The sequence below is a fragment of the Pongo pygmaeus genome, chromosome 5, assembly GCF_028885625.2.
Source record: "Pongo pygmaeus isolate AG05252 chromosome 5, NHGRI_mPonPyg2-v2.0_pri, whole genome shotgun sequence".
Taxonomy (NCBI): Eukaryota; Metazoa; Chordata; class Mammalia; order Primates; family Hominidae; genus Pongo; species Pongo pygmaeus.
Window position 1 is genome coordinate 79,770,923 of NC_072378.2, and position 24,385 is coordinate 79,795,307.

Sequence of the window (24,385 nt, forward strand, 5' to 3'; positions counted from 1 at the left end):
TATGATTCTCTAACCTGTGAAGATTGTAAATTGTTAAGCAATAAAGAGAAAATACATTTGTGGATATGCAGAAATGTGCGTTTCTCAGTGCATGGGAAGCATTGGGAGAAGGAAGGTGTCCATCCAGTCTGTGGTCCCCTGGTCCTCCCTCGCCTCCCCTATGTGTCTCATCTTGCTTGGGTTTTGACCTTTGTCTTCATGTTATCCATTGCTATACAACAATTGAGGCATCCTGTGGTTGACGTTTTAAGGTAAAATAAAACCATGGTTACTCCTTGCTGTTGCATTGGCTGGCCCTGCAGTTCTCCATGCTTACTAGCCCCCTTCCTGCCATTGCTACTACAAAAGCCCTCCAGACCTCCTTTTGTGGGAGGAGACATGAGAATGTTTTTTGATCTCATTGACATTCTACTGAAATCAGGGAAAGACAGGGCAGTGCAAAGCTTTCAGCTTATTCTAACCTGTCAGACTTCTTCACCATTGCAGCTGTATGCTGTCTACCCGACACTGGCTTACAGAATCCAAAATGGCTCTCCCAGAGGGCTTCAGAAGCTGGGCAGAAGCTCCTAATGTTTGTGGAGACACCCCCTTAGTCTTTCTGAATGTTTTACCATCTTACCACCCCATCTTCTGTCCAGCCCCATGCTGACACACACTTGTACACACTTGCACACATACATACACACATACATAGACAAGCTCACGCACATTCACCCACCCCTCTCCCCCCACATACAGACACACTTTCAAGGGCCCAGACAATGTTTAATCTCTAGTTAGACACTTTGGTCCTTATCTCATCCTAGAAGGCAATCAAACTTAGATTTCTTTTCTTTGAGCCAAGGAAACTGCTTTAATATTCTGCTTTTGCCGTGTCTATGAGTAACTTTCATATAAGCTCTCAATTCTATAGTTCTGCATGGTCCAAGCAAAGTCCTTTTGGACCATCAAAACAAAACCATTTCTCTCTCAAGCTCTTAGAGAGTGTGGGTTGCAAAACAATTGCTTCTGCAGAGCTAGTTTTTAAATTGCTATTTGGAAGATTATAACTGAAGAATAATACCTTTGTCCTTGGCTGTATCTGCCTGTCTCTCAAAGCCCTAGCTTTCAGCTTTACTGGGTAAGCAACAATATTAGTAAGAATAAAAATAAATCACATAATATTTCAAAAATATTATCCTGTTAAATCTTATTAACTAGACTTGAGTTATTTCACACAAGAAGAATACTCAATCAGCTACATCCTTAAGGTTGTCATAACAAATCAGACTGATTTCCACACATATTTATAACTGGAATTATTAGTTTTTCAAAGATATGTTACAGGTGAGCTAACGTTGGATGTAGAAGGGAAACTGTTGATCAAAGTTTAAATTCTGATTCCTCTGGTTCACTTGGATGTCTTTACAACATTTAAACTTTCCAAAATCTTATTTCTAAAACAGGCATAACAATTCACTATGACAATGCAGCATATTGTCTGTATTTTTGGATGCTCTCTGGAAGGATGTCAGCAGCCAACTAAATTCATTATTAGAGACTTATAGTGAATGGAAATGGTTCTTGAGGTGACCCCTGTTCAGTCCAGAAATAGCAGCTCTTTAGGTAATCACCACTGTGAATTGCGGCTAATGGCCACGTTAGTGGAAGTCTTATGTTGTGGTGAGGACCACTTTAACATTGGGGTGGTTTTGATTCTTTCTGCTACTTAACATTCAGAATGATCCATAGCTGAAGCTTAGTTACTATTAAAAATCTACAGTGTTTTGCCAGTGGGAATTCCAATTATTATTGCCTGGTAATTAAAAGACCTGCTTGCCTCAGAGTTTTTGAAAGAACAAAATAATACATGTGATTGTTGCAAACTTCAACTCTATTTGAATGTTAGGTGGTTATTATTAATTTTTACTAACTCTCTTACTGTACTCTTTTTCTCCCTCATCTAGTTCTCCTTCTCTCTTTTCAATGCTTTGGGAAATTCATGTTCATAAAGCTTGATTTTTAAATGAAGCAAATTTTTCTCAGAGTCAGCACCCCAGTGTCCAAGGTCATCTGTTGTCTTAACATCTTTTCCACTGTTTAATCTGTGTCTTAAGGCTTCTTTGGTTCTTTTTGGATCTGTGATTGTTTCTGTTTTCTGAACATGGGATATATTTCCAGATACACTGCTTTTTTATACTGAACTACGTTCTGCGTTGCTTGGTTTTGTTTTGCTTTGCTTTTCTCTAGTATTTTTTGAGCTTAGGGTTTATTTTTATCATTTATAAATTGGTTTGAAAAAAAGATTAATTCACTCAGTGTTCAACATTTGAATCAAGTGACAATTATGTGTAAAATACAGTGGTATTGCTGGGATATGGTATGAGCCCAGAATGCCCAGGCTTTTGGCTTGACTACAGGATCAGTGGTGCTGTCATTCACCAAGGCTGGGACTGCTGGAGGTAGAGCTGAAGTGGAAGGGAGAGTTGGGGCAGAATGAGTGGATGATGGACAGTTGCTGTTAGCTTTGCATGTGGGAAAGTTTGAGGTATCCAGTGGCTGGTGTGATACCTTAGAGAGGCTCTCACTCCAAGTGGCAGATCTAGGTATCATTAGTATAAATACAGTGATTGAAGCCAAGGGAGTGAATGAAAGAGAATGGAGATGAATTCTCTGTTGAATGATCACCAGACTTGCCATGTTTTTCTATAGATAGATACCCTGGTTGGAAGTTTGTGTGTGTGTGTATGTGTGTGTGTGTGTATGTGTATTGTGTGTGTGCATCCCAGAATAGCTATAGTGATGTGGAGGTATGTATGTCTTCAGTGTATTTGGTAGGCTTCCTGGAAACTACAGTTTTAAAAATGATTGACAACCATAGGCTAGAACTTCTTAACCATGTTAACATGAATTTATAGTTTGTTTATTGTGGGGCTGTTCTGTGCATTGTAGGATGTTTAGCAGCATTCCTGATTTCTACCTACTAGGTTCTAATAAGCTCTGCCCACCCAATCCTCATCCCCAGTTGTGGCGACCAAAAATGTCTTTAAACATTGCTAAATGTTCCTTGGGTTAGATAATGCCACCTGAGTAAGTTCTCTGAATTTATGTACAGCATTTTGGGAGGAGCCACATTAACTTTTATGTTCCAGAATGCTTGAAAAACACATTCATGTCTGCAATTATCCTGACTGATACTTAGGAAGCAGCTTACTCCTCCATCCTGGAGGATCAATTGAGTAATTTTATGATTAAAAAAAAATCATTTGCTGCACATGAAAGTACAGATAGCTGCTAGATGCAAATTAAATTTTGTTTTACATTATGTGTATATGATATATAAATGAAAAGGGGTGACCAGGACATGTACTCCAAATAGTGAAATAGCCTGTAGTTATGACTCAGTCATTTCAAAGGAATTGCTGTCGCTTCTTTATGTGTCAAATACATTTTAAGGCAGACCATCCCAAAGAGTACTCTTGGGGTGGAGGTAAGAGAGTGGAGTCCAAGTGAGGTGAACATGAATTTTGTAATAGTGATTTGAATGTAAAAAGTTTTAAAAGAGCTAGTGCTTAATATTTTTAAACTTCATTTATAAATTCCTTAAAGCAAAAGAATATAAAAGTAACTTAATCACCTGCCATGGAAGCTAAATTAACTTACACCTTGAAAACCTCCTCTTAAAATAACTCAGATTTTAAAGAATCATTTATAAGGTAGGTTGTGGCATTGTTCTAAGCACCTGTCTGTATGTGTGTTGCTCTGAAATCATGCTATTATTTATTCTATTAGAATGTAGATTCTGTGAGGGGAAGGGTTTTGCCCATTTTCTTCACTTTTCTTTCTCTACTTCCCACACTTCGTTCATGTTACAGTACACAGTGGTGTAGAGTGTGGGCTGGGTTGCAGCCTCAGAGAGTAGTTAGTGTCTTGTTTTAGTTGGCTCTCCTTCTTCTCTGACGTCTGCCGGCCTCCCCAACAGCCACTGCCACTACCTCACAGCCAATATTCTTGATATTCTGGTTGAGGAGATAACTGAAGCCTAGGAGTTTAGATCAGGGTGGTATCACTTCTCACAGAAGAATCTTGACTTCTGGCATTTACTCCTAACTCTCAAAAAATTGTGGTATTAAATATTTTATATGACTCCTAGAATTGTGACTGTAAAGTCCCAGCCTCTGTCTCAATCTTCTATCAAATGAAGGAAGAAAAAAAAAAGATGAATTCTAGCTTTTGCAAAATGTATTCAGTCCACACTCAGAGGCCAATTCCTACCTTCGCAAACCGTGATCATAGCCCTTGATGGACAGAAATGGGAGGGAAAAGGGAGAGGGAGAGAAGAGAAGAGGTTTTTCATCTTGAAGACAGGAAGAATCATATCTGGAGAGCTGAGGAAGGTGGGAGGCCTCCTCTGTGTACTTCTGTTGTCACTCGATTGGAATGACTAAGGCCATTTTGAAACCAGAAACTGCATTTTATCACTGAATGCAGAATTGGGTTTGGGATCATCCAGGCTTATACAACATAGGGGGAAGATGGAGTGACTATCCTGTGGTAAGTATGAATCCGTCTCATGAGAGTCCATGGTACAGTGGATATACAGCATGCTTATCTAAGCTTAATTACTGGTTCCATGTATGTACTTGGGCAAGTCACTTAACCTCTCTAGTCCTAACCCCTCATCTGTGAAGCCCACTTAGGGTTATGAAGATTTAATGTAATTATGATATAAAGTGCTTAGTAGTTGTAGAAGCAATTGCTATGGTTTAAATGGTGAATGAACAGATTGTTTATTGGCTCAGGAATTATGTGATAACTATTTAAGAATTGTACTTCTTCTTGTCCTGGGAGATTAGGATTTTTGTTTGGCTTCACTACTGACTAGATAGTATTAATAGTTAAGTCATTTAACTTTGTAGACCCTGGATTCCTTTTATTCACAACTGTTGAAGTTGAGGATCTTTCATTTGGTAAGCTTGGGAATTCTATTTTATTTTGCTGTTTAAAAACCTAGGCATCTTGTTGTTAACAATACCTCTATTAACTAATTTGAGTTCTGACTCATCTGCTAGATCTAAATAGCTGTGGGAATGTGAAGCTTTTCACAAATAATGCTATGATTTTTCAGATAAATACATGCAAATGGAGCAAATTACTTAATTGACATTTTACAATTAGGTATTAAAGCATCCTGTTCAAGGTTGGAGGACAGTATAAACTTATTTAAAATGTCTAGTGAACACAGTCTGTCACAGGGATATGGGAAAAAGGCAAAATTGTATTAAGATATTATTTGTAAGCAAGTGCCCTTCATTTCCAAGCAGTCTGTCCCTGAAGGGTGTGTGAATCATGTGTCTGTTCCGGGCTTAGAATTCATCCCTTTTGCCATATGTTTATTGTATAAACCAAGAAGATCATGTATTATCAAGAGACAACTGCTACTCCCGGCCTAAACTTCAAATATTATTCGTACTCTGCTCTCATAAAAAATTATTCTTAGGGTCTGAAAGACCATCGTTTTCTTTTAGGTATTTCTGTTTGTGTATGGTATTTGCAGCAACCAACATCAACAGCTGGTTTGTTCCCTCATTTTTCAAGGTAATGGTAGGGATTTAAGTTATTAAGAATCAAATCTAACACACAAAAATACTTTGAACATGAGCTGTGTACAAATTTTTTATTGAGTTGTTAACCTATTGGACATTGCTGCTGCTGTGGGGACTTTATCATATAAATTTAAAAGCTAATATAAACACATGGAGAATATGAGTCGACACAGAAGAAAGGCTCAATTTTATGCCAAAGTAATAGCTAGCACTATAGCATGCTTACTGTAGGCATTACGTTAAGAGCTTTGTGTGCATTATTTCATTTAAGCATCCCAAGTTTACTACTTGGTTGGGTGTTATTCATCATTTTTATAGGTGAAGAAACTGTCTCAGACAGGTTAAGTAAGTTGCCCATGTTCACACAACTAGTGAGCAGAAGTGCTAGGGGTTGAATCCAAGCCACCTAATTGCAAAGTCTATGCTGAAGTTGCATTTTAAAGTAACAGAAATTTCCTTCATACAACACTGGACTTATTTTTTTTTCTGTCTATCAAATGATGTGGCAAATTGAGAGATTTCTGGAGAAATTCAGGCCCAAACAATGTTATCGCTCAGATCATTCAGATCATTTTCAACATTAACATTTAATGAATAAGACTGTGTCTTGAACTGAACATATTTATAAAAGAATTAGAGGAAGGTAACTTAATTCTCCATTCACTGGTGTCTTAGTTGTAAAACCACATTTTGACAAGGTTATTTGTCATAAGTTATTTTAATGGCTTTTCCAAACTTAATTTTCTGAAGTTAATAAAATGCTGAGAAAAACTTAGATTATGTTTAAAAGCATTGAGTGAAGTAAAACCTAAGTAAAGCTATTTACTTTGCATACATATGGCCACCATCTAAGATGGTTACTTATCCTTGAAAGGATAATGTTTAAAATAATATTTAAAATAATCTAAACCTAATTTCTTAACATTGACATTTTTACAAAGTATAGTTATATATAAACCTGATAGTATCTTACTACAAGAGATACTAAATGAGTAACATAAATATTAAGGATAAAAGATTTAATTGGACTATTACAACCTACTCTCACACGGTTTAAACAAAAGTCAGTTAAATAGGTTGTTTGTAAAGTTCTTTATAGTCTAGATTTCTTTCTTCTTCCTTCTCTTTCTTCACCCCCTCCTCCTCTCAGCATCATAATGATTATCATCACCCCCATCACCACTGTCATCATAATCATCATGGCTATCTTTTACATTGTTTTCCTCAAGACATCTGCATCAGTAATTTAATTGTAAGCAACAGAAATTAAGGAGCAGTTTATTTAGAAAGATATCTTGTAGTTTTTAGTTTGAGGACAACCTGAAGAATGAGGCCTTGTAGAGCTATGCCAAGACAGGCTGCTAGGCTTAAGATTGGGAACAGATATCAGCAGACATTCATCACTTAGGGCTAAGGTCAGTTGGTTGAGCTCTGGGGCAGAGACCAGTCTAGTCCTGTAACACCAGCGTGCCATGCAAATGTAAATTTTTGTGTGTGCTAAGACCTACAAACATCTGGGAAGTACCTTAGAAGAGGAGGAAACAGCAGATCTAGAGAGGAAGGTTGCAGAAAGCAGTAATGGTCTTTTCAGGTTTCACCATTTAGGCAAATGAGTTTTTGGACCTTGTGCACACATGCTGTTTAATCATGCGTCGGGCTTTCTGGAGAGAGTTTTATTTATACTTCTTGGGCTATGTATCCATTCCTTGGTCAAGGGAATATGGTACTCTTTGATTGACTCTTTGATTGATAAGATAACATTTTATCTTATTAGAAAAGCATAAACTTCCAAAGGAAAAATTACCTAAAGGAGAAGACATGGATGATAGGGAAAAAAGCAACATATCATGTCATATCACTTTACCATGCATAGAAATCATAAATAAAAATATTTTTCCTTTGATATAGTAGTCACAGGAGATCTTTTGCCCCCAAAGTCATAGCTATATTTATAGTATTTTTCTGAATATTATATAGTTTTTTTTTAATGAATCTTGGTAAAAGAAGATTTTTTAACCATAACTTGTTTTTAATCCTATAGGAGAAGATAATAAGTTTTAGCTTTTATAGGCCACTAATTTTTTCATGGCTTTTGTATTTTAAATAAGTTATTATTAAAATAGAAATTTAAAAAATCTACAGAACTTGAATTAAGTTGATTAAGTTGTCTTTAGGCAAAATTTCATAATAAATTCTGTGCTGAAATAATTGTGATCATTACTTTATTACAAAATAACTAGGATGTTGTATCAGTATTAGTGTTTATGTTTTATTGAAGTATGTGCAATGTGCCTCAGGTGTCATCAAGGATGGGCATCGAATCACCGTTTCCCTTTTCATAATCAACTCCCAAAAGGTGAAAATTTACCCTCTGGCTTCCTGGTATCCTAATATATTATTAATTTATTTACTTTATTATTTTATTATTATTTACTTTATTTCTATTTTATCCTGATTGTATCCCCATCTTTCTTAAGGTACATATTCTTCTTTTTTCACATGTCATAGTTTTTTAATAAGATTCTTTTTGAGAATTTAAATGTTTTCCCTCTAAATTCTATATTATGAAGTGTGATTGTAATGTGAGTGATTTTTAAAGTTGTCTCTACACTAATTTTTAAAGATAATTCCAGCAGCCTGGGTGTGATGGCTCATGCCTGTAATCCTAGCACTTTGAGAGGCCGAAGCAGGAGGATTGCTTGAGCCCTGGAGTTCAAGACCAGCCCAGGCAACATAGCGAGACCCCCATCTCTACAAAAATAAAAATAAAAAAATTAACCAGCTTGATGATGTCCACCTTTGGTCCCATCTACTCTGTAGGTTGAGGCTGGAAAATTACTTGAGCCCAGGAGTTTGAGGTTACAATGAGCTGTGTTCACACCACTGCACTCCAGGCAGACTGACAGAGTAAAATCCTGTCTCTTGAAAAAACACAACACAACAAAACAAAACAAAAAACTACAAGACAAAGAAGGCTAAGGAATGCCAGAAATCCCCAGAAACTGAGAGAGGCATAGATGATTTCCCTCTCAGAGTCTCTGATAAGGAGATAACTCTGTTGACAGCTTGATTTTGGAATTTTGGCCTCCTGAACTGTGAGAGAACACATTTCTGTTATCTTCAGCCAGATAGACAGACAGACAGATAAAATTATCTCTCTGTAACAAAAAGATCATTCCCCCTCAAATTTCCCAAAATGTGTGAAACAACAGCTTCATTGTTAGAAAACGCTTTCTTTGGGTGTTTTGAAGAAGAATGTTCATTGTTTAAAATGAGTCTGATTACATTGTCACCATATGTTATATCTGCTTTTTCTATGTACTTTAAAAAATATCTTCTGGATTGTATACTCCTTGAAGACAGAGCTGAAGTCTTAGTTGTATTGGTTTTATACCTTATTGTACTTTTGCTAACAGTACATTGCACCTCCATAAACTATAATATGGAAAAGAGATAAGTACCATAATTGTTTATGAGGACTGTAATATACAGATTGGTGTTAATATTTTCAAAACCTATTAGATGTAGGAATGTTTCTACTGTTTTTCAAAAATGAGTCATCCATGAAAGACTTTTCATAATTCATTCCTTTGTTTCCATTGATAGCGGCTTCTGTTTTTCTCTGTTTAAGACCGTTTTGGTATTAAATTCTCAAATACTTCCATTTACAAAAAATAAAAGGACAAAAATTCATCAACACCTGTGAAAAGAAGGGGAAACAAAAGAAAAAAGTTCAGATCACCACTAACAGCTGATGACTAAGGAACCTGCTCTTATTGAACAGCATGCAGTGGGAGAAACTAAATGTGGAGAAAACAATCAGTTTTCCGTGTTATAGGGATCGTACAACCAGAAGGATTTTACCACTGTCTTACAACATACAGGGATGCAAGCCATGGATTTGGGTCCATGTGTTTAGAGAACAGTGGAAATTTAGTTTCCCAAATTGGAATTTCCTCTGGACTATATCTTAGCCTCCTGAGCATAAAGAATATGCCTAATATAAAATGTGTTTAATGTTTCTTATTTTGTTATTAGAGAAAATGTGAAGGTTATAAAGATGTCAGATGTATTATCCTAGTCACTAAAGTTCTTTTTAAACAACTGATAAGACAAAAAACCAGCAATAGAAATTTGACTACTGGTTCCTGGTGGCCTGACTGTGCCATTAGCGAAGTGATTTATGCCCTGAGGCTATTTACCTTTGGTTATTTCCCCCCAAAGGCTGAAAGTTCTACAATATGCTTGTCTCTGAATTGAGAAACTGTTCATTTCCTTTTGGATGTCAAAGTAGCTGCAAATAATAAACTTAAGTCAATAAAATGCAGAGTTAGAAAGAAAATGATCCATGTTATTTAACTTCCTCTCTTAATGTCGCATTTATACGTATTTGCGTGTTTCTTTGTATATATACAGTAATGCATCACTTAACGACAGGAGTACATTCTGAGAAACATGTTGTTAGGCAATTTTGTTGTGCAAATATTACAGAGTGTACTTACATGAATCTAGAACCTAGATAGCCTACTATACACCTAGGCTATATGGTATAGCCTACTGCTCCTAGACTATAAATCTGTGCAGCATGTTACTGTACTGAATATTGTAGGCAGTTATAACACAATGGTAAGTATTTGTGTATCAAAACATGTCTAAACATAGAAAAGGTACAGTCAAAATACGGTTTATAATCTTATGAGGCTACTGTGGTACATGTGGTCCATTGCTGACCAAAATTTAGTTATGGGCATGACTGTATATATACACATATATATAAAGTTGTTTGACTAAGGAAAATTTGATCCAAATTCATAAAATCATCCATTTTTATAAAGCTTTTTTATACTTTCATTTTTTTATTTGGAAAGTAAGCAGTCTTATGGTAGCTCTTCTTTGGTTCAATTGCATAGCACTTCTCTCTGTGCTGGTGAAATCTAGTAACTCCTTATTAGGCTAAGCTAAATATACTGTGGTTGACATCTTATGTTGACTTAGCTGTTTAGTCAGGAGATATAATTGTTAATAATATTTAGCCGTAATAAATGAAGTTGTCTCACAGTACGTATTTTAAAAAATGGCAACATATGGTTCAAAACAGAGACTCCTAATTAGACAATTATTGAGCAACAGGAAAGGATGTTTTCAAATTTGTATACTTATGGTTGTACTCTAAAATCTAGTAGTTTCCTGATGCAGTTTTATAGTTTTCTGTCATTAATTACACATACCATATCCACATTATTAAGAATAAATTTGCTCACTGGAGTTACAGCTTCTTTAATATTATTTATGTGAGACTTCTTTAAAAAGGGAAGAAATAATAATGTTTAGTCTTTCAACAAGTTAGTCTATTGAGTAGCTGCTAAGCACTGATGCCCTGAAGCACAGCAGTGAAAAAACAGTCTGTCCTGTCATAGGGCTTCTAGTCTGATATTGGGCTGATTCACCACTTTTGGTTTAAAATCCTAGTTTCTCTTGTCTTTAATGTCTGTCTGTCTGTCTCTTTTCATCTTTCTTTCTCTGTGAATACACACACGCAATGTGTATATATATATATACACACACACACGTACACTTATACATATATTGTGTATGTGTATATATACATATATATTTTTAATTAAAGGTATATAATTCATATATATTCCTTAAAGATATATATATGAATGTATATTCATGAATATATATATGAATAAATAATGGAACAGTATAAGTATCTTTGGGATAATACATATTATGTGTTAGGCTTCTTCAGAGAGACAGAATCAAAAGGAGATAGATAGATGAGAGGGGATTTATTAAGGGGTTCATTTTATGTGCTTATCGAGGCTGAGAAGTCCTGTGACAGGCTGTCTGTAAGCTAGAGATTCTGGGATGCTGGTAGAGAGGCTCAGACTAAGTCTAAAGGCCTTAGAACCAGAGAAGACAATAGTGTTACTCTGAGAACCCAGGGCGAGGGCGTAGGGAGGCGGTGCTGGTGTAAGTCCCGGAGTCCAAAGGGCCGGAGCCTAGAGTTGTTGCCCAAGGATTGGAGAGGAAGGATATATCCCAGCCCAGCAAATAGAGGGGCACATTTACCTTTTCTCCTTTTTTCCTTCGGACTTCCAGCAGATTGGATGGTGCCTGACTGCAATAAGGACAGATCTTCAAGTTAACACCTCAACTTAACTATTTGACACCTCAAATATATATGTTTATTTATTTATTTATTATCAAATCTATAAATCAGGACATGAATTGTTTATATATAAGAATAATACATAGTATAAGAATTTTAATTCTGCCTTTAAATATGCTGTACTATGTATCCTAAGTTTCCCACTTAATGTTCTGGTTCTGTATTATGTCTGCCGTATTAATTTTTATCATAGAATTTTGCTTCTGTGTTGTTCAAAACAAAACAAAACAAAACAGTGATTGACAAGGCACTGTTTCTGCTGAAAAGTTCAGAAGCATTCAAAGATCACTGACAGGTTCTGTTTTTACCTGTTCCTCGTCAGCTTTTCATGGTTCAGGTGCCTGAGGAGAAACGGTCATCAAGCTGAGTCAGAGATTCACATTTTCAGGGGTTTGAAGGGGCAATGGGTTGAGACACTCCCTTTTCTGTTTAGAAGGTACCAGAGGAAATATTCAACAAAATTTTGTTATTCTTCCTTAAAAAGCATCAACCTTATAAACATCTTTTCATCACTGGCCTGTAGTTCTGTTGAGTAAAATGTTCTAAAGCAGCAAACACTGGGTCTGATGCGTTGGGATTAAAGGTAAGGATCAGGGGAGCAGCCCAAGGGGGCAGGATGCCCAGATGGCTCTGAGGCACCCCCAGGCACCAGGAGAGTGAGTACCTGCCTTTTCCCAGCCTCAGGTTGCTGATCTGGGGGCTAGTATCTAAGCAGTGATCCTGATGAGGGGAGTAGACAATGCAAGGTGTGTACATGTATTCCTTGATGTATTATTTGATGAGAGTTAGTAAAAAAAAAAGCATCCATTTTAGCAGCACTCATGCATTCTATCACTGATGCTCAAGTTAACAACATGAAGACATAAATTATATTTTTCACCTTTACACTATAACTCTTGGGGTTATAATTTCCTTCCAGACTCCTCCCCAGTTCTTTCTTTCAAGCTGTAGTTAGAATGTAGGTCTTATGCCTCAAGTTACTGTTTGCTACTTTATTTGCAAATGTTTTTTCATCAATATGAGGCCATTGCTGTGAGATGTCCTGGCATGGGGAGTGGTATCATATTGTCATTTCTAAAAGTGGTCCTGAAACTGTTCAGTATTGAAGGCAGTGTAGATTACTTAATATTATTAATCTCCCCACTTAATTTTGTTAAAAAACCTGACCTTTGACATTTTCCAGATTAGTTATTGGACTCTTTGATGGTTGCAGCTTATTGAGAATTTGGAGATTTACGTCTTGAATGCCTTTCTTCAGCCATTCCTCCCTCCCCACTGTCTTGCTCACTGATCAGCAGCTTGCTGCTGCTCCAGGCCAGCTACAATATTATGGTTTCAGTGTCACTGATGCAGTCAGTTGTGTTCCGATTTCAGAATTACGGTTGGCTGTCCCAGGGTAAAGTGATATGCTTTGGCATCATAAACTTGTAGGACCGGGGAGCAATAACATTGAAAGCTATGTCAAGATTCCACCCTCGTGGAGGTTTCCTGGTTACATTTGAGGCTATGGTTTAAAATACATGAACTTCACATAGTATAGGTAAAATGTGTGAAAAGGGTGCATTTATAAATACAACCACACATATTTATAGGTCATACAATTTTATAGTAGATGTGAGAAATGGTCATTTTTCTTTGAGACAGATTTATAAATGATTTCTTAAGTTATTTGGGATTTTAGGTAGCCAAAAGAATAATGATACCCTAACATGTTTATTTTAATTTATTGGAAATAATGATGACATTAGTCATCATCAGAACTAAAGGAATACTGTAAAGTAGATTCAAAAACACCAATTTATATGCTTAATAGAAATTAATTTATGATGAGTAGAGCCGAAAACCCAATTCTGAATTTTATTTTTGAATGTAGTTAACATGCACCAAGTGAAGGTGGAGATGTATGTAACCTCTGGGACCATGACAGTAGTGATGATAAGGAGATAAATATCTACAATTCCAACCCCACACCATGACTCTATGAAAAGAACTTCCTAGTCTTATCCTCATCATTTAGGTCTTTGGATTTTCCAGCCCCTATTTTGTATTGGTCCCGAATTAAACCTGGTTACTTTCATGGTATCACCTTTATTTTCTTCCTTTGCTTTAAAACAATGGTTGTGGCTTTTTTACTTCCTCTTCATACCTGTTGATATACTGGTTCTAGACACCACTCCCACCGCTAGTTGCCTGGCCCAACTGCCAATACTGATGGCCAAAATAAGCAATTTAGTAAAAACTGGTGGTAATGGTGTGTGTGTGTGTGTGTGTGTGTGTGGTAATAAAATACAATCTTACCATTTATCTTTTATGTAATGTTTTGAGAAAACTGTATTTTGGGTAACTTACTAAAACTTCTTTTTGTCAATAAAACTGCATCTCATCTATTGAGGATGTTCTTGGTACAAGAGTTCTCCTATGAGGGACTAAAAATTATTGGGTCTCTTGAAACTGAAAACAGACTCTCACTCTTCCAGTAGTATATAAACACACTGGAGGGCTCCTGGTAAGGGCCCTAGGAGTGCTTCAGAAGTACAGTACATCACCAAGTACAATATGGGGAAGAGCTTCAGAGCCATAGAATCCTTTTTCCTGCATATTTAAAATTCCAAATGCCATAATTGCCCACTTACGATGTCATTTTGGAACATATAGCAAGACTACTGAATGCTTAAATTTACACATTATCTTGACTAGTTCATTGTTTTTCTGGGTTTTAGAAACACGTGGTGAAGATGTGGCTCAAATTTCTTTTGAACCACTGGGTCTGCTTTGCTAAATGTAACTTTACAACAAAATAGATGTTTATACTGGTAAATATCCACAAAATATTTGGGAAGGCCGGAATGGAAGTCTGCCTGATTCGGTGTATAATTTTGTGGGCAAAGATAACATAACAGAAAGTACATCTTGATATTTGGGAAAAAAAGATCGTTTTGCCAAAGATGTTTCCTTAAAGTATAGGTTGCAAACTCTTAGACAGAATCTGGCCTGGGGAGACATGTTTTGCTTGGCTTTCACAGTATTCAAAAAGAATAAAAAGGAAATGAGTTTGGCCCCCTAAGTCAGACACTGTGTTCTCTGGTTGTCCACACTACCTTCCACTGCTTATTGCCTTAGTTATTCCCATTACTTCTTGAGGTCATGAGATATTTGTTTCGTGACTCTTGCTAAATGAAAGCTGTTTGCAGTTTGTGATTTGTATACCTCATCCTTTAAGTTGTTGTCACACTGGGAAGATGAACCTCCTTTTCTTCCTCTTTCTTCTTGTTACTCTTGGCTTCATTTCCAATTCGGGCAATAGCAGGCCTCAAGTGGACTTTGGGAAAGGACAAATGGAAGGATAGGAGGAAAGCGCGTCCACGCTGTCCAGTAGTGGTCCTTGGCCATCAGAAGGGATGGAGACAACCGGGGAAAGCCTCCTCACTGCCAGTCTGTGGCCGGGGGAGGAGGGGGAAAGAAAACTTGTTACTCAACTTGCCTTCTGTCTGCTTGCTTCTTGTCCCTCTATTTTTCAGACATTTGCAGCTGAGGCCAGTTTATCCCTACTCATTCATTCAGCAAATAGTTTTGAGGTCTGCTGAATGTGGAGCATCATACCCTGAGAGTGGTAGGCAGTAGGGGAAGATACCGTGAGAAGACACGAATCCACCACTGTCATGGGTCTTCATTTCACGAGTGTGGTTTTAGCTTACTTATGAGACTCACGTTTCATCTGTATCCTTTCTCACCCAGCCTTATTATCTCCCTAGAATTATTATTCTTATTTCTTAAAGGTTAGCTCTTCAGTTGAGAGTACACAGTGGTTGCTTAACACTTTCTTCTGGATGTTAAGTAGATTATTCTTAGAGACCTGCTTTTCTTTTGAGTGATCAGGATAATTTTCAGCATTTTTTTCAGTAGGCTCTATTAGCTTTAGTCTATGTTTTGCTTCCTTTACTACTAATCTTCGAATAGGGTGGTATCAGTTTGTACAGGCTCATTTGCCCATAACCAGAGTGTGGAGTTCGCTTTGATTCTGCTCTCAATTTGTTTGCTGCGGGAATTTCCTCAGGTTTCCACCCAAAGGGTAGAGCGTGCAGTTCCCAGCTTGATCTCTGGTGTAGAAGCTCTGCTGTACAGGTAAGGTCTTCTCCTGTGCTGCCAGCTTTCCACTTGTTTTTCTGCCACTGAGCTAGGGTCACACACTGAAGGGCCTGCAGAGATTAGAAAGATGAAACAAAATTAGTGAAGCAGTATGCAACCTATGATAGCTGTGGAAGGGATTTAAAGGCAGTGTTTCTAAAGTGCTTTGTCCTTTTAAGTGGAATTTGCCCATGACCAAATATGGTATTTGGGTATTTAGTATGATGCCCTGGCTCTAAAACAGTGTTTCTTAAATTTTTCTGAATTTTTTTGACCCTGGTAGCACACACACACGTGCACACGTATGACTATTTTAAACCAGAAGTCCAGTATTTTACATCTTTTGGAGTCCTCTGAGAGTCAGCTCTCAGAACTGAGATTCCTTATTTCAGGGATTTGAACATTTAGTAGCTTTTGGAAAATATATTCCCAAAATATTTCTCAGAAGACTTATGGCAGTTTACATTGCCTTTGGCAATGTAAGGAAGATTTTAACTATATACCTTTGTCAGAATTTACATTTAAATTACTTTGTGACATTAATGGGTGAAATGCCACTTTGTCCTTACTTTTAAACTTATTTTTAAAAATTAGTAGAGCAATAGAACATTTTCTTTGTTTGGTAGGGGTATTTTCTCTTTTATAATAACTGTTTTATTCATAGACAATATAGCAAAGTGATCAACTTTTTATGATAAAGTGAGCCAAGCACAAAATCTTCTTGGATCACTCCTTAAAAAAATAAAATACTGTCATTCACAACCTAAGCTATTGTAAGTATATCTCACTTCTTCTGGTATAATAGACAGAAACATGTTACTGTTATAGTCCTTGTCAATGAAAGCATTGCAGAATAAAGAATTGTACATCAAATAGGAATGGATTGTTGATATTTTTGTGCATTATGAGGAAAAGAAAATTACTGAGCTCTTTCCCTGAACAAAAGGATTTAAATCTAGATAAAAATTGATTTTTAAATATTAAATTGTATTTCTGGAGAACTATTATTATTGTATCTTCTCACTAATATCCTATTAGCAATAATATAATTTTTGACCTTAAGATTTTTGTGCCTCTGTTGTGCCACTGCTCTCCATTGGGGGTGACAGGGCGAGACCTTGTCTTAAAACAAACAAATGAATGAAACACAATAAATTTCTCCTCTGTATTCCTGCCTTCTCTATTAAATAATCAATGAATATGTTATGGAAAAATAATACTATTTCTGCTAAAGAATTCTTTTCCTGAATCCATTTGTCACATTAATAACTTAAATACATAATTAAAACCCTGTTATCTTGGTTTTAATGAAAGCACGTAAGTTATATATTTTGTTTCTCTCTGTGCCATCTTAGTTATATACACTAAAAAAGATATGTGTAATTTTTGCTGAAATATCCTTTGAGTTTTACTCCAGCACTTTTTTGAGTCATACCCAAAAACCCAAAAGATTTTAAGCCTTGCCCATGTATTATGAACTACACATAATTTTTGTTCCGTAATGGGCCAAAAATTCATTTATTCCAACAGAATTGGACCAGGTTTTAGAAAATAGGACCATTTATCCATGGTGATACAGAAGTGTAGCAGTGTTTATACTTTTGATCATTCCTTAGGGAAGCATGACCTTGGTAGACAACCAGCTGGCTTCAGGGAAAATTGTACCCTTGATACGTGCTTAAAACAGCAGTGTAAAATGTAACTGGCTGACAATCTTGGTTTTGGTTAGGGTCGCTTTCTTCTTATTCACGGTATGCTGGGAGTACAAGGGATGATGTCAGTTTCTACCCTTTAGAACTCTTATGATGGCCAGACATAGTATTTCCCTCTGTTGTCAACACTTGAGAAAAATTTGCCAAGTGGGGACTTACGAATTGAAAAGCAGAGGATATTAGTAATTGTTGTTTTAAGAAGAGAAAAATTCATTTTTCAATATTTTTTTAGAAAAGAACAAAGGAGTTGAAATTTAAAATTCTAGAAAAACTTGTTTCTAACAAAAATAAATTGATTTTTAATACCAGTATCATGCCTTTCCTTGTTACTTATCACTTAAAATAATCTTTAAATTAATTTCTTTCTTTCTTGGGTATGCTTTGCCCTAGGGCATTGTGGCAACATATATAGTACAACCCTTTAGGGACCTGAGTTAACTTGTCTTTGCTTCCCCAGTATTAGCACATATGGTTCAAGAAATTGTTTTAAATGAACTGATGACCTTTGGAATTTATACAACATTAAAAGTTAATTGAGAGAGTGCATGTAATAAATAAGATGATGAAAGTGATTTTCTGGTTTGTACTAATATAATGTTCAAATTTTCTTAGTTGGCATTATTTATCTCCAAATTACTGGCACAATATGGAGCAAAGCTATGAGGCTCAGAGGTTTTCTAGTGTGTAACGTCTCTTTTGTTTCTGTAGCAGTGAATTATAGGTGCTGTTACCATGTATAAGTTTTCTCTAAGATTCTGATTAGCTGATTTACCATTGAAGATTTTTCAGGAGAGGAGTGCTGTCATGGTTAAGCAGTCTGGCAGAGGATGTGTGACGTTGATGATGTCAGGAAAATTTTTCCCTGTGTCTCTTTCAGAATGGAGGATGGTGAGGAAACCAGAACGTGATGCTTTTTAAGGAAGGAGGACATGGTAAACAATTGAGATTTGATTATATATTTTTCCATACGGAATATCATATTCTGAAAAGATTTTCTTTCCAGTCCTCAAAGGGACCAGTTTAAGAAATTAGACCTATTAAGCACCTTTGAAACACTATATCAACAACAAAACATAAAACAGGGGGATTAAAAAATGGAGAAAGGACTCAAATAGACATTTCTCCAAGAAAGATATGCCAGTGGCCATTAAGCACCTGAAAATTGCTCAACACCACTAATTTTTAGGGAAATACAAATCACAATCACAATGAGATACCACCTCGTTCCCATTGGGGTGGTTACTGTCAAAACTACAGAAAATAAGTGTTGGTACAGATGTGGAGAAATTGCATCTCTTGTGCACTGTTGGTGGGAATGTAAAATGGTGTAGTCTCTGTGGAAATTACTATGATGATTTCTGAAAATATTAAACAATTATGGCATGACCCAGCAATTCCACTTCTGGGTATATATACAAAAGAAGTGAAAGCAGGGAGTCAAACAGATATTTGTAGACCTATGCTCATAGCAGCAGTACTCACAGTAGCCAGAAGGTAAAAGGAACTTAAGCATCCATCGATAGATGAATGTATAAACAAAATGTGATATATACATACAGTGGGATATTACTCAGTTTCAAAGGAGGGAAATTTTGACCCATGATACAGCGTAGATGAACCTTGAAAACATTATGCAACGTGAAATAAAGCAGTCACAAAATGACAAATATTGTATGAACCCATTTATATAAGGTTCCTAAACCAGTCGGATTCGTAGAGACAAAGTAGAATGACGCCAAGGGCTTGGAGGAAGAGGGAATGAGGAGTTATTGTTTAATGGCTACAGAGTTTTGCTAGGGAAGATGGATAAGGACGAGAGACGGATGGTCGTGATGGTTGTATAATCACGTGAATGTACTTAATGCCACAGAACTGTACAATTAAAAATGATTAAAATGGGAAAACAAAACGATTTTTATGGAATTTTTCAGTCAGCTTACAATTATAACCTGAATGCTAAACTTAGAACAATATAATACGTATTAACACCATGGTAACAACACTTGAATGAAGGTAAACTGCTGGAATTAATGAATGATAAATATAGAAGAATGATACTGACAGTGGTCTTTATGGTTGGTTCAGGTTCTAAATTTGCCAAATACTGTGCAGTAGCTCTTGAACTCTCACTGTTTTATTTATTAGAAGAGCATAAGCATATTTACAGTAAGGCTTTAGTTGTGTGGTACTTCCAAATGCCTCCTGCCATTGCCAACTCCAAAGAAAAAGCCTGGAAGAGCCAGGAAGAGTCTTCTAAGGATAGAAGGTGTAGAAGATGCAGCACCCTGATTGTGTTTCAAAAGTACAACTTGGCTTTGTAGTAGACCTTTTCAACAGTTTTCTAAAATTCTATGACATGGAAGTCGACAGTATTGATAGCCAAATCACATGTTACAATTTCTTTTCTTCATAGAAACAGATTGAGTTGAGGTAGAGATTAGGAATAAGTTTATGAAAATGTTTTTAAAAACTGATAGAAAAGAGTGAAGATACAAAAACAACCTGACAAGCAGCTACTTCAATCTTTGAAATATTGTTTTGGCAGAAATAATTATGTTGCTGCCTACAGGTGGTTATGCTTTGTTTGATGTTTAAGCTGACAGGGAAATGGGGCAAAAAACTTTTGAAAGCATTTATTTACTATTTACCCATGTTTAACTACGTCTCTAATAAATGTCCTCTAGTCCAGTACAATACCTTTGCCACCATTGTGACCTTTTTTCAATAGGAATGGGAAACTTGTGTTCAGTACCAACTCAGTGTTTGTGTATTTGTTACCATCATGCGTGTTTAAAAAGGTACACATAAGCATGTATTGTACTGCGAACTCCTTATTCCAAAACAAGTCTCAAGTAGGAAAAAATAGGTGGAGAAGTTGGCCCAGGGCAGTCCTCTATTACAATTAGAACGATTAGAGCTTAGGTTTTAGGACTTCTCTTTCAGCATCCTAATAACATTACTAGTCCCCTCTAAGATATGAAAGGCATCAGAAACTTCCAGTCTTGAAGAGTTATTCATGTAAATTACTGTGTCTGTGTGCTTTTTGGGGGGATCAATATAAGCAACATTTATTGAGTGGCCACATACACAATGTATTAGGTATTCTAGTTAGGTACAGAATATTTGGTAGTTCTGAATTTCATGCTCTTGAATGATTTGGAGTGCTGAAGGAGATAGTATAGAGACCACCACCACCCCCGGCCCATGAAAAAAAATTCCTCCAAACAAAGAAACAAAGATACTTAGGTCCTTTTTTAAGCTGTTTATCTTTTACTAATATACAAAGAGCATAATTTGCTCAATGTAATATCTATTTGCCATGTGCTGTGTTCTTCAGTAGGCATTATAAGTAAGAGTTTCTGTCTTCAAACTTGTAATTTAGAGTGAGGTTGGAGGATTAGACATTTCTATACAGTGCAGTACTATGAGGTAAATCGTGTGTCTTCCTAAGAGAGAGAGTTGAAGCAGCGTGTGCTGCCTTCACCTTATTACTGTACTTGATTCTTGCCCTTGTAACCTGGTTTTAGGTTTCATATAATATTTTGCATTTTCAGCTGCCTGAAATTCTACTGGGAAATGGTTACTAGCACGTAGACAATCTGACAAGAAAAAGGAGGAAAGGTACCATGGGGTTTAATATAAGGGAAAGCCCAGCTGGTTGGGGGGACCAGGGAGAAAGAGTTGTGTGAGATGGGTCTTGAGGGAGGGATAGAATGTCTGCCAATGTGGGGAAGGAAGTCTGAGGCGGAAAACCATCGATCACATTCAGAGTTGCAAGGGGACTGACATGCCTGGAGCATAGAGGGACTATTAGAAAGCAAGTTGGAAGGGTAAGGTCCATTAACTGACAGGAACATGTTTATCTGAAATATTTTGAAGTAGCTTTCAGAAAGATGTCCACTTTTAATTTTGCAAAAGCAGTTTTCTTAGGTTCTTCAGTATTTCAGTTCTGATTATACAAATCATTGAGGAAAAAATGAACCAGTGAGGATGTACAAAAATTTCCCAAATGTTTTATTTCTTTGTCAACATTATTTGCTTATTTTTCAGCTCTTCATGTAATTGTCCTTGTGCTCTGCTTGTTCCCTTTTGTACTTTTTCCACACGGGTGATAAAGCCCTTACAGTTTAGTTTTTCTTGGTTTACACTTTCCTACAGTACTAAAATATGTGTAACCCTCTCACTAACATCTTTGCCAAGACGGAGTTTTCAAGACTTTGAAGCTCAGGACTGTTTTTTTGTTGTTGTTTAGCATTGGCATTTCTCCAGCGGAATACTAGCCAGTGGTCCAGTCATGTGTGGAGGAGGTCATGCTGATTAACAAATTACTAGGCATATATTAATATGTTTGTTAACCTGTGATTAATTGTGAGGTTTTTCTGGCTAACTTGTTACGTGCACTTGGCTACAAAACAAGAAAACATCTCAAAAAATGTATCTAATTCATTTGCGTTGATATTTGAAGTTCATCAAAATCCTATCCTTAATGATTCTAAATTGTATAAATAATATGTTCTTGATTAATGAAGTATATGTGCTATGATTTTACCATTAGTTGTACTTATATGTATGCATTACAGATATGAGGTTCTCTTGATTTCAGAAGGAACTGATACAGACCAGCTTTGGTGTTTCTTTTGCTTTTTATTAGCTTTATATTCGGATAGAAAATATTAAAAGGGCTATAAATTGCCTATCCAAAATACTGCTTTTTTTAACCTTGTCAGCAGACAGAATAGTTGCTGTACTTGGTGTAGGTAAGGTTCAGTTGTCTGTAAGAGAACAATCTTGCTATAGATTTTGAGGAAGAAATAAAATAAAAAATATAGATAGATGATCAATGTTTTGCTTTTCAAATGTCGATGTTGTACTTTCAGCATATGGAAGCTTTATGGTTTGCCTATCTGTATCAATTCTCCTAGAATGACAACTTAACAGTTTTCCTGGTTGGATTGTGTTAAAATCTTTAAAGGCTGTATTCACTAAAACATATGTCTAATGTTTGGGGAGCCAAAGTCTGTGCAATCATTTTAACAGAGTATAACTTAGCAGCTCTCTTATTACCACAAATATCTTATTGTTAAAACTACATTAAAATATCATCAATTTGGAGCCTGCTACTTCATAATTAAATCATTCTGGGGTGTGGTCAAGTATATACTTCTAAACTACCTTAAAAATGGATTGTGCTAAGAATGCAATAGCATAAATAAATTAAAAGAGGACATGCATAATAAAGTTAAACAATTTGTTTTAATGGAGTTTTTATCTAGTTAACTTTTCTTGAGTGTCTACAATGTTCAGAGCACGGTGCTAGACGTTCTGCATAGGTTAATTTATGGTCATTCATAAAGACGTTTGGGTAGAAAAAAATGGGTAATGGGGAAAAGTCATGGAGTGGCCAAACAAGAAACAAGTTCAGGGTTCCAGCAGAACAGGGATGCCTTGATATATCTGCCTTTGGCAATGCCGTGTGTACAGGGTTGGGATTCTGATTGCTCCTATTGTGATAGTATGCCACTAGTGCTCTGTTGGACGGAATGACTAACTGAAGTGGTGAGAAAACTGCGAGCCTTTCAGGACTGTTTTTAATGCTTTTTTGACAAATCTTTTAGAACAAATCTTTTGTTCCTTTGCAGGGAACAAAGTCCTTTTGTTTTATGGTAGAGGAGTTATTCAGAGTCCTGATCTTCAATTGGCTTAGCTTTCCCTGATGCCATTTGTCACCCGTAACTCATTGGTGCTCCATCTGCCATAGGCCAGAATCCAGGAACAGTACTTAGTGGTGAAAAGTTGGAGAAGTAGATACTTGCAAATCCAGCCTTACGTGATCTTTCCTGGCTTTGATAGGTTCAGCTTTCATCCTGAAAAGTTGTTTAAACACTTTTAATTTGTTTCAAGTGATGAAATGAATTTATCTCAGAAGAAAATTTAAAAACTTTAAAATTTATTTTCTTTGGAAGAAAATATTTTTTAAATGATTATTAGCATTGTATCTACAATTATTTATCTTAAAAAGGTTAATGGCCATCTCCATTGAAACATACTGTATTAATTTTTACTAAGTACATCAAAATGCTAAATATGGTTAGGGGAATTTCTTGACAGTTACATATTATTTTGCCTAGATATGTGAACATTAAAAGCCTATTAAAGGGGACAAAAATATGTACTTTAATCAGAATATCTAATTAAAATAGAAAGAATAGAAGTAACATTCACTTGTTTCGTAGATTTATAATGATCTCATTTTCACTATACTAACGTTGTTAATAATTTCCAAAGTAGTATAGAAAAGCAATCTTCAGGAATTTTATCGAGTTAAAATTGTGAATGATAAAAAGCATATAACAAATTTCTACTATACCTCACAATATGATTGAACTGTTTTCAGACAGTTCAATATATGCTAATTGAGTGTGACTGAAAGTATCAGTCTTCTAAATTTTTGCATTTTCAGAATTTTGACATAATACATTTTAATACTTTTAGACATTGGCAATGATTTTTAAGAAGCAAAAATGAATCGTATGTGCTTTCCAAATTAAGTGAAGTAATTGAATGTAAAATACTCAGCTCAGAGCCTAGCACATAGCAATTTTTGTGACAGTCATTGTTTATGATTGTGATTGTTACTTCTGACTCCTCTCTTCTTGCTGCGCTATTTTTGTTCCACTTGTTTGTAGACAAATGGCAATTTCCACAAACTCAAAGTGTGATTACTTTTATTGTATTTTTCCTCTAGTTCTTGGTGTTTTAGAAATTTCTGGAATTATTTCCCTATC

General features: G+C 36.1%; 1 protein-coding gene across 5 annotated transcripts in view; it reads left to right on the plus strand.

Annotated features, from left to right (window-relative positions):
* Positions 1-24,385, plus strand: part of BCKDHB (branched chain keto acid dehydrogenase E1 subunit beta) — a 252,291-nt gene that overhangs the window by 137,862 nt on the left and 90,044 nt on the right. Inside the window, exon 9 of one of the 5 annotated variants that reach the window (XM_063666352.1) lies at positions 9,192-9,927. The exons of the other annotated variants lie outside the window; for them this stretch is intronic. Within the exon in view, the coding sequence (XP_063522422.1) occupies positions 9,192-9,215 (24 nt within the window). The 3' untranslated portion in view covers positions 9,216-9,927. Of the gene's footprint in view, positions 1-9,191; positions 9,928-24,385 lie in introns of those variants that run through there. 5 annotated transcript variants of the gene reach the window in all.